This window comes from Rhagoletis pomonella, unplaced genomic scaffold (assembly GCF_013731165.1).
Source record: "Rhagoletis pomonella isolate Grant_MI unplaced genomic scaffold, Rhpom_1.0 Rhpom_scaffold_00003, whole genome shotgun sequence".
Classification (NCBI taxonomy): Eukaryota; Metazoa; Arthropoda; class Insecta; order Diptera; family Tephritidae; genus Rhagoletis; species Rhagoletis pomonella.
In genome coordinates this window covers 58,484,179-58,501,603 of record NW_023458557.1, presented here as the reverse complement: position 1 = coordinate 58,501,603, position 17,425 = coordinate 58,484,179, and the positions used below count along the sequence as shown (strand labels likewise).

The 17,425-nt window shown below is 36.7% G+C and overlaps 1 protein-coding gene across 1 annotated transcript in view; it reads left to right on the top strand.

Annotated features, from left to right (window-relative positions):
- Positions 1–17,425, top strand: part of LOC118736322 (lachesin) — a 444,597-nt gene that overhangs the window by 371,449 nt on the left and 55,723 nt on the right. The window contains exons 2-3 of the mRNA XM_036466418.1: positions 12,051–12,095; positions 14,487–14,590. Of these exons, the coding sequence (XP_036322311.1) occupies positions 12,051–12,095; positions 14,487–14,590 (149 nt within the window). The remainder of the gene's footprint in view (positions 1–12,050; positions 12,096–14,486; positions 14,591–17,425) is intronic.

Here is a 17,425-nt window from a genome sequence, read left to right as displayed (position 1 = left end):
GTGGGTTAGGTTAGAAATTAAACATTAATTTCACTTAATTTTATTCATTTTGCTGATTTAATGTTTTTATTCATTTTCATTTTTAATTCTTTTAATACATGCCATTATCGGTATGATTGGAAAAATATACTTGTATATACTTGTGACTCAAGGGCGTTAAAATATCTTGGAAACACCGCATATAGGTAGATTTTCAAGTTTTATGCGGCAAAAAATATTTGATTGCCTCTATCTACTCAAAATTGTTTATCAAATGTAAAATTGAAATAATTTGTATTACAGATAGGTTATATTAATAAAATATATATCTTCTTCTTCTTCTTATTTGGCGCTGTAACCGCCTAAGCGATTTTGGCCGAGTCCAAAACAGCACGCCAGTCATTTCTCTTCTGTGCTAACTGACGCCAATTGTAAATGCCAAGTGAAGCCAAGTCCTTCTCCACCTGGTCTTTCCAACGCAGAGGAGGCCTTCCTCTTCCTCTATTACCAGCATCGCGGCCCGCGTTGAATATTTTCAGAGCAGGAGCGTTTCTGTCCATCCGAACGACATGGCCAAGCCAGCGGAGCCGCTGAATTTTAATTCGCTGCACTATGTCTATATCGTTGTAAAGCTCATACAGCTCATCGTTAAATCGTCTGCGATATTCGCCATCACCAACGCGTAAAGGTCCGTAAATCTTTCGCAGAATCTTTCTCTCGAAAACTCCAAGAGCCGCCTCATCAGATGCTTTCATTGTCCATGCTTCCGCGCCATACACCAGCACAGGCATGATGAGTGACTTATAGAGTGTGATCTTTGTACGACGAGAGAGGACTTTACTTCTCAATTGCCTACTCAGCCCAAAGTAGCACTTGTTGGCAAGAGTGATTCTCCGTTGGATTTCAAGGCTGACATTATTATTGGTGTTAATGCTGGTTCCCAAATAAACGAAGTCGTCTACTTTTTCAAACTTGTAACTGTCAACAGTGACGTGGGTGCCAAGACGCGTATGCTCTGACTGTTTGTGTGCTGACAGGAGATACTTCGTTTTGTCCTCGTTCACCACCAGACCCATTCGCTTTGCTTCTCTATCCAATCCCGGGAAGGCAGAACAGACGTAGCCCTTGTTTTTACCGATAATATCGATGTCGTCGGCATACGCCAGCAATTGTATGCTCTTATAAAGTATTGTGCCTGAGCGGTTCAGTTCTGCGGCTCTTATTATCTTCTCCAACATAAGATTAAAGAAATCACACGAAAGGGAGTCCCCTTGTCTGAAACCTCGTTTGGTATCAAACGGCTCGGAGAGGTCCTTCCCTATTCTGACGGAGCTGGTGGTATTGCTCAACGTCATTTTACACAGCCGTATTAGTTTCGCGGGGATACCAAATTCAGACATCGCGGCATAAAGGCAACTTCTCTTCGTGCTGTCGAAAGCGGCTTTGAAATCGACAAATAGATGGTGTGTGTCGATCCTATTCTCGCGGGTCTTTTCCAAGATTTGGCGTATAAAATATATATATTAGCCTATAATTTACTATTTAAATATATTGACTACCTTTATTTATAAAATGTGTGTACACTATCATTGGTTAATTAGTTTTCGCTTTCAGAATCTTCGCTGGCCTCAAACTATTCCTTTGTCACATCTTTGACAACGGATTTAGAGGGTAACAACAGCTTTATTGTGTCTGGGGAAAACGATTTGATATTTTTTCTTTTTTTGGTCATGAACCGAAATACTGCTTAAAAAAGAGTCCGGGCTCATCAACAGCCGGTTATATATGTCACGGTTACATACTTCACGAGAAAACTTCCGGGAATAATTTTCTCGGTAGTGTTTGTTGTGGGCCTCTTGAGCCTCCCCGATAATTGTCCTATTGTTAATAAGGAATTAGTATCTTGTGCATTGTGGGTGTCATAGGATGCCATGCCGTCGTCGATTCGCCACTTCTCGCTCGCTATGTTTGAGTTCCGGTCGCTTAACGAAAAATTTTGCATGTGAAAGCAACAACAAAGTTAGCTAGCACGGATAGACGATAGCAAGTTTGGTTGTACCTCATTGAGTTCGTTCGTTTCGCCACTTGCTAACTGATGGCGAATCGATGACGGCTAATAATCAAATGTAGCGCATTTCCTCTTACTATGCATATGCCTAAATGTATGCAACCATTTGGCAAGTGAACACAGGGTGCTTCTAATGAAAATAAAAATTTTATGCTGAAATACACATGCTAAGCCCTTCGAAATTTTGTGCTGGGATATGCGTTACAGCTTCGCAAATTTTACCCCTACCGAAACCAAAGATGTATACACATCAAAAACGTATGCGATACTCATATATGTATTAGTTTTTTGTACTCTGGAGCATTGGCAGAGCTCCTTAACAGAGCAATTCCAGCAACTCGTCCCGTTTCTGCCTTAACCACGTAACTATATTTTTTTAGAAATTTGGGTTTTTTATGTGACAACACATAATTAGAATGTCAAAAAATAACCGTTATATTTTTTCTTGTTCATACTTTTTCCTCGTATCTACATTCGTAATACAGAAATTAAGCGAAAAGGTCGTATCTACACACAAAAATTTAGTTACTTCAGCTGAGTGATCATAAACAGTGTACATTAAATTAAATATAAATTTGTATTAAACAGAGCAGTTTAAGCAAAAAGACGATTATACCTCAGAACTCAAAGTATGCATGTATATTATTGTAACCTTAAATTACTTGCTTTTTAATGAGAGTTCTTGATTTTAGGTATAAAATTATGGACGAAGTTTTTAAAATTTTTCTTCACTAAAACATTACAATGATCGAGAGAAATTTCGTATGAGAGCTGTACATAACATCGTATCTGCTATTTCCTAACTACAAAATATAGAGAACGGAACGTAGTAACTAGCAAAAGTAGTTATAACTTCGGAGTATTCGTAAATAAATAAGAAACAAAATGAAGTGCACATCCGTAGTGACAAAACTAAAACAACAAGGCATAGAATTTTGGTATTTTGTTTTACTGAAAGGAAATACAAGTTTTTCTTGATTTCCGAAAAACTATGTATCATATTGTCGATACGAGGTTAAGGCAGAAACGGGACGAACTGTCTTATAACTTCGCACAGTCTTTCGAAGGAAAAGTTGAAAGACCTGCCCATGATACAAAAAGAAGTTACTTTCATTGTGACTTCTCGTCGCCATCTTCTTTTATATATATAGGCAAATTTCAAAAAATAATAATGTAATTATTTAATCTAAAATCCCAAATTTATCAAAATCGTGGGGTGAAAAGGACCATACATATACCAAATCCCTCAGCCGTCTCCGCTTCTGGAAACCCCTATAATACCCTTCATTGTGTACGTGCGTTGATACCCCAGGTTTTCAGAGAAGAAAACAAGGGAACATCTTCTCCATCTTAATGACGATATTCACTAAAAGCTTCGAAAAAATTATGAAAAGCGCATTCAACCCTGCAGGAAATGTATCTAACTATAAGCTAACTTTAAGTTGATTAGGAAGGATAAGTCACTTATTATCTGTATATTTTCTTTCACGAAAGCTATGGCGATGGCCGCGAAATAGTCAAGGGTGGTTACCTCTGCATTAGATGTAGTAAGGGTGGTTACCTCTGCATTTGATGTAACTAACGTGTAACTAACTACTTTTGGGCATAAATATCAATAGGAAAAACAAAATATTTTTTTATTTATTTTATCACATTTCATATTTGTTTACATATTCTGCTGTATTCGAACTCCGTCAGACATAACTTCAAAATGATAATAGGAAATTTCGATCTTCCTTTTATTTGTCGTCAATTCGAAAAAGTATTTGCGAAGTGCAGGATATTTAAATAGAAATGCGTTCAAAGAAAACAATCTCGAGCTTTACTCCTGCATTCCTTGTCCACTTGTTTCAAGTTAAAAATAAATAAGCAGCCTCGAAACTTTAGTGTGGAAAATATCCGTTCAAAACCAGGTGATAACGTACGCGACAAAAAAAAGAAGTGGTTTTAAGGCACATATACATATATGCGAAAGTCTGCGAATCATGAGAGTTTTTCTTTAAAAATTCCTAAACTAAGCTAAATAATGTACCTTTACAATCCTTCCATTTTTTTATAGAAATTATCTCTGTTTAGTTTTTATTAAAAAAAATTATAATAACGTACGCGACAGATTTTTCCCCCATACAATATTTTTACTAGTAACACATAGTTCTTCTCTCCACCCTTTCGCGTTTTCAAAACCTTTTTCCGCCATCTGAGTACGAAATTTAAAGTTATAAAGCCGTTTGAATTCATTTGCTTGCATTTTCGGTTTACATTTTCATGGAAACACGCATATATGCGAAAGTCTGCGAATCATGGGAGTTTTTCTTTTCTTTCAATATTCCTAAACTAAGCTAAATAATGTACCTTTACAATCCTTTCACATTTTAAGAGAAATTATCTCTGGCTAGTTTTATATTAAAAAAAATAAACAATAACGTACGCGACATAACGTACGCGACAATTTTTATCGTATTGAGAACTCTTCCCGCCACCGTTTCATTGTTTTACAACTATTCTAAATAATTTAAAAGGAAAATTTGCAATTAAAATTGGTTTTGATGTATTTGATTAAAATTTTCGTACTTACAATAACGTATGCGACGAACTTTAAAGGGTAATAAAATTCGTTTTACTTCGGTTGGAAAGAAAATTTTACTGTATATCTTTAACTGGAAGAATTCTCGCTTAAGAATTGTAATCTGCTTTACCTGCGACTGCCAATATACAAATGACATAGACAATGTTTTTGCATAACGTACGCGACATTAGAATACTATCAAAAGCAAATCAAAAAATTACCGTTAACCGAGCTCTAACTTCTCCTTTTTCTCATTTTTATAGTTAGTTGTTATTGCAAATTTGATTTTAAGATGTAATTGTAATGTTTCAAATCTCTTAATTTAGTTAATAGGAAAGAGAAAATAGTTCATTTCATTAGAGAAAACTGAGTCGAAGAGACATTCAGTTTTACTCTTCCTTTTTTGAGTTTTAAAATTGCAATAAGCTGAAATACTTCTATAATATAAAAATTCGAGTATATTACTGTTATTAATTCGTCTTAAAACCCCTTTTCAGTTGTTTTTATTTTTTCAGTCCTGGTTGACATTTTCATGGAAATACCCATATGTGTTTTTCACCTTTCTGAAAGCTACCGCTACATGGTAAGCCGGGGTGTATCAGTTTTGAGTAAATTAGCGTCCTTAAATTTCGAAATATTGAAGTTTGCAGCATTTCTGAAATTTACCGTAATATGAAAAGCGGCCTAAATTTTAGTCCAATTTCAATAATTTTCAACGTTTTGCTTTTATGTGGCAAGCACAATAACCGTACCGAGTTTCGTACAAATTGGTAGAACGGTTACCGAGATACATATTTTTTATTTCAAAAAACATTAGTACTTATAAGACTTATGTGATCATAAGTGGGCGGTGCCACGCCAATTTTCCAAAATTTTATCATAAACGTATTTCTTGGTAAAGAATTGTTGCAAGCATCAATTTTGAATAAATTAGCTTTAATATTTACAGATATATCGAAGATTTTGTATTTCTCTAAATTACCGTTATATGGGATGTGGGCGTGGTTATTGTCCGGTTTTAAAAATTTTCGGCCACTTATTATGCTGTACCATGACCAAACACTGTGCCAAGTTTGGAAGGAATTGGTGCAGCGGTTACCAAGATATACACATGTAACCATAAGTGGGCGTGGCTACGCCCATTTTCCAAAAATGTATAATATTCTTATTTTTGGTCTAACAATTATTGTTAATATCAATTTTGAGTGAATAACCTTCAGTAGTTACTAAAATATCGCAGTTTTCGTATTTCTGAAAATTACCGTTATATGGGAGGTAGGCGTGGTTATTGTCCGATTTTTCCCGTTTTCAATACCATCCGTCCTTCGCCCGAAAGAAGTATACGTACCAAGTTTCGTTAAAATATCTCAGATCGAAAAATATTGGTTTTCAAGAATTTTATTCCATTTCTACGAAAAGTTGATTTTCCTCTATATGAAATACATGGAAAACTTGGGCGCTTTGAGCACTCCCTAAATAATTTTTTTTTTCCAAAATAAAAAATAGGGGTATATATTTTACGTTATGGAACAGTTGTAAGGGTTGGCGACATTAAAATTCGGACTTTAATGTTTTTGGACTATTCTAATGTACATATATCAAAAATCAATTATCTCCACATGAAATTTTTTTATCAAATCAGAGAACATACATACTTATCGCGTTTTTGTTTCGACAACAAATGTTGCCTTTTCATTGCCCGGTTCTTAGTGTTTGTGCTGGGAAGGCAATTAGAAGGTAACTTTTGTCGGTAGAAACGAAAATGGCATTACAAGATATCAACCATTACCTCCCAAACACCAAACCAAAAGAAATATGTAACTTGAATTTTTGATTAAAGGAAACATAAACCACAACATTTGAATTAATATATGCACTTCATTATCTATATGAATATAAAAACCTGGAGAAAATTCCGTCCGAATTTTTGAGGTAACAAAATTCTTTGTGAAAAATCCAGTGAAAATTCCTAAATTCCAATGTAAAATTTGCAAAGCATAAAAGGTAACTAATACATTCAAGATGCATTTAAGTTACCTTGACACACTACTTCTTCAGTGTGGTGAGCAGCTGAGCATCCTGCTGCGCCAGTAGTGCCGCAGCCCACACTGCATTATAACCATGTAGGACTGGAGTGTGGCATGCAACTTGCAGCACGTGACGGCAATGTGGCAATTTCGCGCTTGAAGGCTGTTGATATGAAACATGTGCTACCGAAAAATAATGTGGAGCCAGCAAAGGGAACGGACGTACTCTCGTATAATTTTGTTAAAAAATAGTAACAATTTTCGCCACTAGTCACGGTGTTGATGCCACTACAGCGGCTACCACTATGCTGCTCCAGCTGCTGCTGATGACAAGAAATCAGTTTTGACAGCAGTGACGCAGCTATATGTACTCCTACATATATTGGCGAGAACTTACTCCACCGATACCAGCAAATTCTGTAACCGTCGTCGGCTCCTTTGTAGCTGTAATATTTCTCAGGCGTTCTATCATGGCGACAGCTGTTGCAAGCAAGTAGATATATATATGTTTTTATGTTAGTTTGTAGGTAAATACTAGGGATGTTAATTTTTCGGCTTTTTCCGATCCCGGGATTTTTGGGATGCCGTTGTCACAATCCCGGGATCCCAGGATTAGTTCCGGGATTTAGATATTCATTAATTTTCAACAACTTGAATCGAAAAAATTGCTTCTATATTGTTTGAGAAGCTCTCCTACCATGAAATAAATAATCGATAAATGGGTTTGAAACCTACTTTTTTTTTAAAGTGGCGTTTTTATTTTTTCTCTCTGACCGCAGGATTTATTTTGAAGGACTTTGTAATTTCAAAGATATATTTAATTCCAAAAATTATTAAAAAATTCAAAACAATGTAGAATAAATATATGGGTAACAAATGCAATAGGAAATTTCTTTATAATTTAAAAATTTAAATTTTTGGATTCACAAGAACGAAAAAGTTAAAAGAACGAAATTCGAGGATGTTATCGAGTTTATATAAATAAGCCCTTATAATATAATAATAATATAATAGTAATAATAGATTGGCGCTTACACATATGTTAGTGTTTGGCAGAGCTTCTCCTCCGATTTGTGGCGTGCGCCTTGATGTTTGCACACAAAGCGGAGGGACCTACAGTTTTATGCTGACTCCGAACGGCGATTGTATTTTTATGAGAAGCTGTTTTTCATAGCAGAAATACACTCGGAGGTTTGCCATTGCCTGCCGAGGGACGACCGCTGTATATAAGCCCTTAACATATAATTTTTTCAAAAATAAATACTGCGAAATTTCAAGGATAAAATTTTATAATGACATTTTCAATATTTACTAGCCCTTCTGCACCAGAAATTTGTATCTGTTTAAATTCTACAGGATTTTCTCATTCATTTTATACCCATACTTCTTCTCTAAGCACATTTCTCTGAATTTTTTAAATCATTTTTGCATTACTGACGTCAGAGTGAAAATCTAAAAACGCAATTTTACTATATTTATAAAAAAATATTAACATAAAATAAAAAAAGAAATATAGCCAATACTGCTCAAGAAAAGGAGTTTCTATTATTGCCATCAGTGCAAATTACAAATCCCGAAAATCCCGGGATTACTTGCCAATAATCCCGGGATTTTCAAGACCTTAAAAAGTCCGGTATCCCGGGATTAACATTCCTAGTACACACGTACATACGTCTTGGTTGTTCGCTTACTGCTGAAGTTACCCGAGTTCCGTGTGAGTCGGCATTTTTTGGAATTTTACTTATTTAATAGAGAACAGCAGGCGACCCCGCTGTGTTTAGTACTTGACATTTTTGTGTGTTTTTTTTAGTCTTTCTTCTTTGAAAATTATTGAGCGTCGTTTATTTAAAAGACTTTAATACACTGTAACTAAAAGATGTATACAAACACACACAAAAATATTTAAGTGTAGGATATTTGTTCTTCTTTCAAAAAGAAAAAATAAAAAAATCTTATGCTCGTACATAAGAAGGCCATGTTTGTTGGTTGGTATGCCGTTTATAACGCAAAAAATACTGAACCTATTGTACGAGCGCAAAACGAACTTTCAGTAGGTGGCGTTGGTGTTCATTTATATCTAAAAACCGTAATTACAGTCCGATTTCACTCAAATTCAAAACTGCAACATTCAGCAGACTTTAAAACTATAAACTTTACCTTCCGACTAGAACGAACTACAACCGACTAACGTAAGCGAAATATCTTAATACTTCTTTCTCTGGACTATCAGATTTCTCAGAATTTCTAAGATTTGAGCTTAGCTTAAATCACAAAGAGACAGTCCCAGTTTAATTTAATCGTCAATAAGAACAGATTATTATTGTTACGTCGGGTATACTCGCGCTGCGACTACTACACCCTCATTGTAATTACTCCACCTTTGGCTTTTTAAGAAATTGGGCACATTGGAGGTTCTCATGTTCCAAATTTTAGATGGTGAAGATAATCTTTTCCCCAGGTGTATCAGTGTTTGATTCATTATGCTTGGGCAGGCACAAAGAACGTGCTCTGGGGTTTCATCCGGCAGCCCATGAAACCTACAGTCCGTGTCTACCGAAAGCCCCATTTTATTAAAGAGGTATCCTAACTTGCAGTGTCCTTTCAGGTAGCCAGTAAGAGTCCCTCGCGGCTAAGTTCAAGGAGTCTTTCGAAGCTCCCCATGGAAGGAGTTATGAATCTCTTTGATTGTCTCATTCCCTTTGACTTCCGCCAGTGGGCAGCAATCTGAGATTCTTCCCAGCTCCTGATTAGCTCTGCAGTGTATCATTTAGATATATCGCAGAAAGAGTCGGACCATGCATGCTGATTTGGGCTACATGTCTGTCCTTTCGTTGCCTTCATGTCGGGGGACCCACCACAGTGTTAATCTATATATTGTGGGCTCCTAGGTCGTCCAACTTCGATCCGTCGGCATACCATACTTGGGACCCTTTGTCATAGATATTATCACTTCACAGTAGTACCTTAAGGAATTCTGACCTTGTTAGGCCTGTAGAAGCATTATTTTGGTAGTCTGATGTCTGTGAGATGGATAGAGGGATCATCCATAAATGGCTTGGGAATCTGCAAACGACCCCGAAGATCTTCACTTTTCATTCTGACTGGGGTCAACTTGTCAAATAAGATTAAATTAACTACGTAAAGAAAAAGGTAACATAAGTTTTTCAAACAACGTCATTTTCGGGGTTTCCATACTAGCGATTTTGAACAGAAAAAATATTTTATAAAGCATGTTCACGTTATCGCAATTTACGGCAATATTCTTATAATACCAAAAAAAAAAACAAAAACGAAGTGCAATTTCGAAAAACCGTCCAAAGTGTATTTTTATTCTATAATTATCTACAGATTCCCATAATTGTCTTCACTTTCCAGAAAATCAATGAAAATTCATTGACACAGTTGGCGTGGTTTGACTCATATTAATTCTCTAGTTATATAACCGATCTATCAGTTGGCAGGATTTTTGATTACGTCATATCGTCACCTGAGTGGAAGATCGACCTATCTCGGTCGCCAGGTCGAAAACGCCCTATCTCATAAAACTTTTCAAGAACGCCCTATATGAGAAGCCGGTTCAAAAATGCTCTATCTCAGTTGAAACACAATATATATATAACACAAACGGCAATAACCCAACATTTGTTTTATTTCACTTCTAAATGGAAAATAATAACAATATCTGAGTTTTGCTTTATTTCCAATAAAGGTTGGAAATAAAACCAATTTTGCCTCATTTCCTATTGCTTGTTTATACTATTTGTACAACAACAGTTTACCGACAGAAGGAAACAGAACTTTGTTTATTCCAAAAAAAAAAAACAATTAAACCAAGGCACATTGAACAGGTGGCATCAGTACAGCAGCTGATTTGATTCTTTTCGAATTATTTGTTCTCAAAAATGTCAAATATTTTTAATTTCTTCTCCCAAATATTCTAAATTTTTAAAATCTATTTGCATGTGAAACCTTTTTCCATACAAAACCATCGATTGAATAGCAGCTTTTGGAACGCTGGCCCAAATCAGCAGCACAACCGCTGATTACTGGGCCTGGCACAGGACGGATGAATGCTTCGAGAAGCAAACCAATTTACTAAGAAAGAAAGTTGCAACAATTTTCATTTTTTCAATTTAAATTTTTTATCATTATGTTTCTAGGGCCAACTTTCAATTTCCTATAGGGTAGTTTAAGGAGCTTATCGGCCGGTTTAATAAAAAGCAAACAATGTTTCTTTTTCCTCCTACGCGTTTCGATGTTTTTCACATCTTCCTCAGGGAGTCTTGTGTTTACTGAAAACAAAACATAAAAAACAAACAATTAGGCACATATGTATGTAAATAAAAATTATAACAAGTACAATACGTTGGTGTAACAATTTTTTATTTTATTATTTTTCTTTTTTCTTAACGCGGCCAATGCAAAACTGCGAAAGGAGGGGAAGGGGCGGGGAACGCGAGCCCGATGACGAACGCGACAAGGCGCAGGGTGGCGCGGGGCGGCGCGTGAACGCGAACCGCCGCGACGCTGGGCCCTTTCAAAATTGTATACTTAAAAATCCGTCCATTGTACCTCTTTTTGTCAAGTGAAACTGGGTGACTACCTACATATGTGCACTGTATTGCTTTATTACTCAATTGTTAAGTATAAAAGTTGGTCTTATTGCTCAACGAGAAATGAAATAAAGCAAATTTGTGTTATTTAACATTCAATTGGGATATAACACAAATTTGCGTTATTGTATTCCAAGCTGATATCGTACAAAGAAGCACATTTAAAGAAAGGCGCTTTTAACTTCAGGCTGTCATTGCTAACGTTCCCTTAAGCTCGCTTAAGATCTGCGATTATGAATGCTTTCTAAATAAAAGAAATATGAATTTGTTTAAGAGAACGGTTTACATAGATACCAAAGGGTATCACAACGGTCACCTGGGTTCAGAGCGAACAATGTTGTATGTATGAAGATGTCGCACGAAAGCGGTCAGTACTTCGACAATCTCGCTTTGCCTCGAACGGCTTGGGGAAATTATTCAAAATCGGGAGAGCCACACAGCCAAAATATTTTAGTGTCGCAATAGCGTGTCTTTTGTCTGCATTATTTGCAATAACAATCGTACTATAGGGCAATGAAATGCATTGGTGCTCCTTTTCCTTTACGCTGTACATTTTCTATTTACTTTTAACATTTTAACGATCGACGAAATTAGCTGTACTTTGGCTATATGGACTTTCTACATAAGTACACGCATACACATTACATACCCACATACATCGTTTTTTATTACTTTTTGAACCAAGTTTTACGAACTATTGCATTATCTACTACTACTGTCCTCAGTTTTTCTATCTCAGTTCAAAAACTGCAGTAAAAATTTATTTATTTATTCCACTTCACTCTCTCTCTTTCCAGGCAAACACACGCGGGTGCAGGAAGCGCAGAAAATCGACGAAAGTGGTAATTAAAAGTAGAATAAGAAGATAAAACTTATTTTCTTCCATTAGGTAATGGTGTACTGAGCAATGTAATTCGTACTCACGAACATTGATTCGCATCTTAGACACAAAAGGGCTGAACAGATTCTATTTGCTATGGACAAATATACGACAAAGGCAAAGTGAAATTCTATTTGGTAGAAAAATTGCGCTCGAAGAGAGAGAACGATAGCAAAAGACACAAAAGCCGTTGACAAAATAATGGGAAAATTCTAGCAAAAAATTAGCAAAGGCTGAAGAATTTCGTAGAGGCAAGGATTTATGCGGGTTATACAAACAGCGCTGGCGTACCAACCCCCATCATGGAGAATAAAAGTATTCTTCTAGGCGGTAGGCGCTGCCTTCGTCGTATTCAAACATACATACATAATTTTTCTCCGCCTGTCAGCGCTGGACATTTTCCGGTTTAATTGAAAATGCGCGTATAATTGCAACTTTGTCGCATTAAATGTTTTGCAACAGAACTTTACCAGTGCAATGTTGTAATCGTAAAATCAGCCAGTTGACAAACATTTCTCCGCAATTACTGCTCTTTGGAAAGTTCTCCCTTTCGTGCATCGCATTTGATGGCGAAGATGTAGCTAAGTGTAGGGAATTTTCGAACAACAAAGTTTAGATGTCGGAATGCAGTGCAGGGAATGAAGGAGTTGATTGACATCGAGCAGCTTACAAATACGGCTGATATACATACTTAGGATAGAAAAATTTTACGACTTTGTTTTAAAGTAAAATTAGTAATTTCGACTTTACACCATATGTTTGTGCTTTTGGAATCAAAAAGAAACCCTTGGTGAAGTCATAGCATAAATGTTTAATAATTTGGTAGTTAGTACCTCGTATAGTCCAGACTGTCAGTTAGGCTAGGTTAGGTAGCATGCTAGCTCCGTACATGGAGGCCTACTTAGACACGACAAAGCTGTCCGATGTCCTTAAGAGAGGAGAAAGATAAGGACGCAGGGAGTCTGGATGGTGAGACGAAGGATAAAGAAATAGGCGGTAAGGGAGAATGACGAAGCCTATGGCTTCTTGTAAGAGAAACGATCCGTGCTCGCAACGAAACTCTTCAGGCGACTGATGTCCATTTTCGAAAGCTCGTCGGGAATGCGAAAAAAATTCGACCCAAGGTGCTTAAACCTTAGGCTGACAAAGGCAGGACACCACAGCAGAAGGTTTTGAAATGATTTCACCTCATCATCCTCCATGCAGCTGGTGCAGTAAGGGTCACCGATGATATTCAGCCCTATAGCATGCTTTCCTATCCATCAATAGCGAAAGATGTAACTTGCTTAGTCTCAAGACCGCTCCCGGTCCATACGTGGCCAGAAGGATTTTTCGACCTTGTATTTCAAGGTCTTCGCCCAGAGCTCACTGAGCATAGCGAAGTAATCCGATGCGGTCGATAAGGAATTCAGACACTCTTTCATCCTTCTCGAATGCACCGTCATGAAGCCAAGAACCTTGAAAGCTGCTTGTCTGTCGGAATAAATATTAACCTCCTTAAAAGGTGTTACACTAGGGAGCATTCAGTCCGAAGGCTGTTTTATTGCGGTTATATCTGCTTGGAAGACGCTGCAGTGATCCGCTAGCCTAATTTTCCGGCGGATGGAGAGTTCTTCGCAGAAGACACCTTCACTTAACATCCCATTCAGCTTCGATCCATCTGCAAATAAGCTTACAGGATCCTGATTACAGGCAGGCGCCCAGGGCTTTCTCGCTGGAATGTGGGTGGTGGAAGATCTATTCTGAGCCCGAACTACCTGAAGTTTCTTGAGTTTAATTTATTCTTCGGCCTTATATGGCTTTCCCACGGCACCCCAATTACGTAGTTCGCTCTTCCATTCGTAATTTGCACTCAAATTACCCTTCGAATTACGTAATTCGCCATACAAAATTTTGAGAGCGAATTACCTCATTTGTTGGTAATTCAGATCCAATTACCATAAGAATTACGAACAATTCGGTGCCGTCTCTATTTTTTATCGGAAATTTATCGAAACTAGCTCACAAATCAAAACTTGCATTTTTTCTGAGTACGAAAAGTGAAGTTTATCAATGTGTCCCTAATTTCATACGGAGACTTATAAATTTTTAGGAAGAACCTACATTTGCAGCGAAGAAAAACAAAAACAAAACACCGAGATAGAGAACTGTCACATCGAATTAAGAATGTGCCTGTGCGAATGGGGTAATTCACGATCGCAATTGTGAGAAAATCGTATTAGACTACCGCAAAAAAGATGATCTGCACAAAAAATGAGGATGGACGGCCTTGGCGTAGCAGAAATAATTTTTATAAGGATATTTTTTAAAGCTTTATTGCTAACATAAGTAAGATACATAACTTTTTTTCCAGGTTCCAGTGCGCCGGGATTCCCTGAGCCGATCAACAATGTGACGGTGTCTGTGGGTCGAGATGCACTGCTGGCATGTGTGGTTGATAATCTAAAAGGATATAAGGTAAATAATATATATACATACATACAGTTTATCAAAAAAATAGTTGTATGTAACCACCTATGCATATTTAGCAGAGTGCAATAAAGTGTTTCCTTTGCGAACCAACTGTCTCCATTTATAAATTCCAAAGGAATCCAAGTCCTTTTTCATCAGACCTTACCATTACAGATGGTAACGCGTTGAATCCTTTCAGTGCTCAAGCGTTTTTGTCCATTATGACATTGTGATGTCAGCGAGGCCGCTGTATTTTAATTCGCTCCACTATTTCCACGTATGCGGTATGTGCCGGCTTGATGACGGGTGTTACTTCATCTTTTCCTCGTTCACTCTCTTATAAAGAGTTATACTTTCAGTTCTGCACGTTTTTTCATATTCTCCAACTTCAAGTAAAATAAAATTACATGATAGGCGGTCGATTTGTCTAAATCCTCGTTTAGTATTGAACGGCTTTCAGACGTCCTCTTACCTTCATGCGTGTATGGGACACTTTTTTGTGCCTTCGAAATCGGCTTTGTCTTCGGCAAATTGTTGGGTGTAGATCCAGTCTTCGCCGGTATTTTACAAGATTTTGTGCTTGTGAAATACATGATATATAATGGATCTACGAAGTCTAAAGCCACACTGTGAGTCAGTTTGTTTAAGTTACGCTTACACAGTTAATAAAATACACGAGATATATAACTTTACGATAGTGCTGAATTACGAATGCCCTGTTGGTTTTTTTAATAAAATATAATAAAACTAGCAATTACCCGGCGTGCTTCGCTGCGCCTTAAATGTATTTTTGTGTTGTAACTCTCCCCCTAAGCTCTTATGGCCTCATTTACAAAATATTTTTAAAGAACTTTATGAAGTTAGATTTAAAAAAAATCGATCTATGAAGCATTGTTTATTTTTTTTTTTTTGAGTTAATATATTTTCGAAGGTAATTAGAAAATATGTAAAGAACGGACTTTCTCTTGGAAATTTAATTTATAATCTTATAACTGGAGTCTACTATCGCACCCTTTCCTCAAACGTGTATTGATTCAATATTCAAATAACGTATATTTATATAATTTGAAAAAATCTCCCTACTATACAAATATGTACAGCAATATTAACTAATATTTTCAAATGTTGTGAGAGGGAGTAACAAAACAAAATTACTTTTAAGGCGCAGCGAAGCACGCCGGGTATTCGCTAGTGTCACATGAAATTAACTGAGCAAAGTACAATGAATAGCTGTTAAACAATGTTTCACGCACCGGCACCATCTACACTGAGGGAAATAATGCATAGTAAAAATTAATACTTTATATTTGATTATCGTTTAAAAATGTTCGTATTTAAAAATAATATTTTCATACAAAATTAGTTACGCACGTATTTGACTGTTCACATCTGAGTATGTATATGTAAGTGTATATACGCACCCCAAACATGCAGAGCGCCGCTCTGAGAGCGGTGACAACACACACATACATACATAGTACATAGATGGTTATCCGTACAAATCACGTGCTGTGGTGTTGATGGATATTCAACATTTGAAAGCAAATTTATATGTCTCGGTGTAGCTGAGTGCGCTAAGATGCTTGCGACAAGTTGTTGATATCCGGAGATGGTCGGGTTCGAATTCCACTGCAGGCGACATGCAAATAAATTTTTTTTTTTAGTTTTTTTCTTGATTATTCACTTCACGGATGCTTTTTCAGTACGAACGCGGTCATTTCAATATGCGCGTAATTGAATTGAATATTTACCAATATACAGTACTTTCGTTGACGTTAATAGTAGGATCCATTACGTTTCTATTTAATTTTAATATTTTTTTCCGTCAGTGTACTTTAAATGAAACATACTTATTTTCGTGAGGGATACTCACACACCATATACTTTTCTATTGAAATTTTTCCTGAATTTTCTTAGCTATAAACCTCCAACGAATGCAAAACCGTGGAAATCGGTTCGTGCGTTCTGGAGTTATAGCGTCAGGAAGGAAAACCCTACTTATTTTTATATTAATTTTTATATTAAAGAAGATTAAAGAACTGTCCGCATTACACAATTTTATTTTTCACAAAAACGGTATTCATGAATTTTTTAATTTTTTTTTTTATTTGCTTCCGCATATTTTTGACAGCTTTCATTTTATGCCCATATTAAACAAATACAGCCTAAGTTTACCCGGGTCCACGTTTTGGTCTGTATCTCGAGACCCTAGTCACCCAGCTATATGAAAAGTGCTCAATCTTAAAGCATTCATGAACAGCTTTCATTTGATACCCGTATTGAACAAATACACCCAAGGTTACCCAGGTCCACGTTTTGGTCTATATCTCGAGACCCTAGTCACCCAGCTATTTGAAAAGTGCTCTATCTTAAAGCATTCATGAACAGCTTTAATTTGATACCCATATTAAACAAATACATCCTAAGGTTACCCGGGTCCACGTTTTGGTCTGTATCTCAAGACCCTAGTCACCCAGCTATATGAAAAGTGCTCAATCTTAAAGCATTCATGTACAGCTTTCATTTGATACCCATATTGAACAAATACACCCAAGGTTACCCAGGTCCACGTTTTGGTCTATATCTCGAGACCCTAGTCACCCAGCTATATGAAAAGTGCTCAATCTTAAAGCATTCATGAACGGCTTTCATTTGATACCCATATTGAACAAATACACCCAAGGTTACCCAGGTCCACGTTTTGGTCTATATCTCGAGACCCAAGTCACCCAGATATATGAAAAGTGCTCTATCTTAAAGCATTCATGAACAGCTTTAATTTGATACCCATATTAAACAAATACATCCTAAGGTTACCCGGGTCCACGTTTTGGTCTGTAT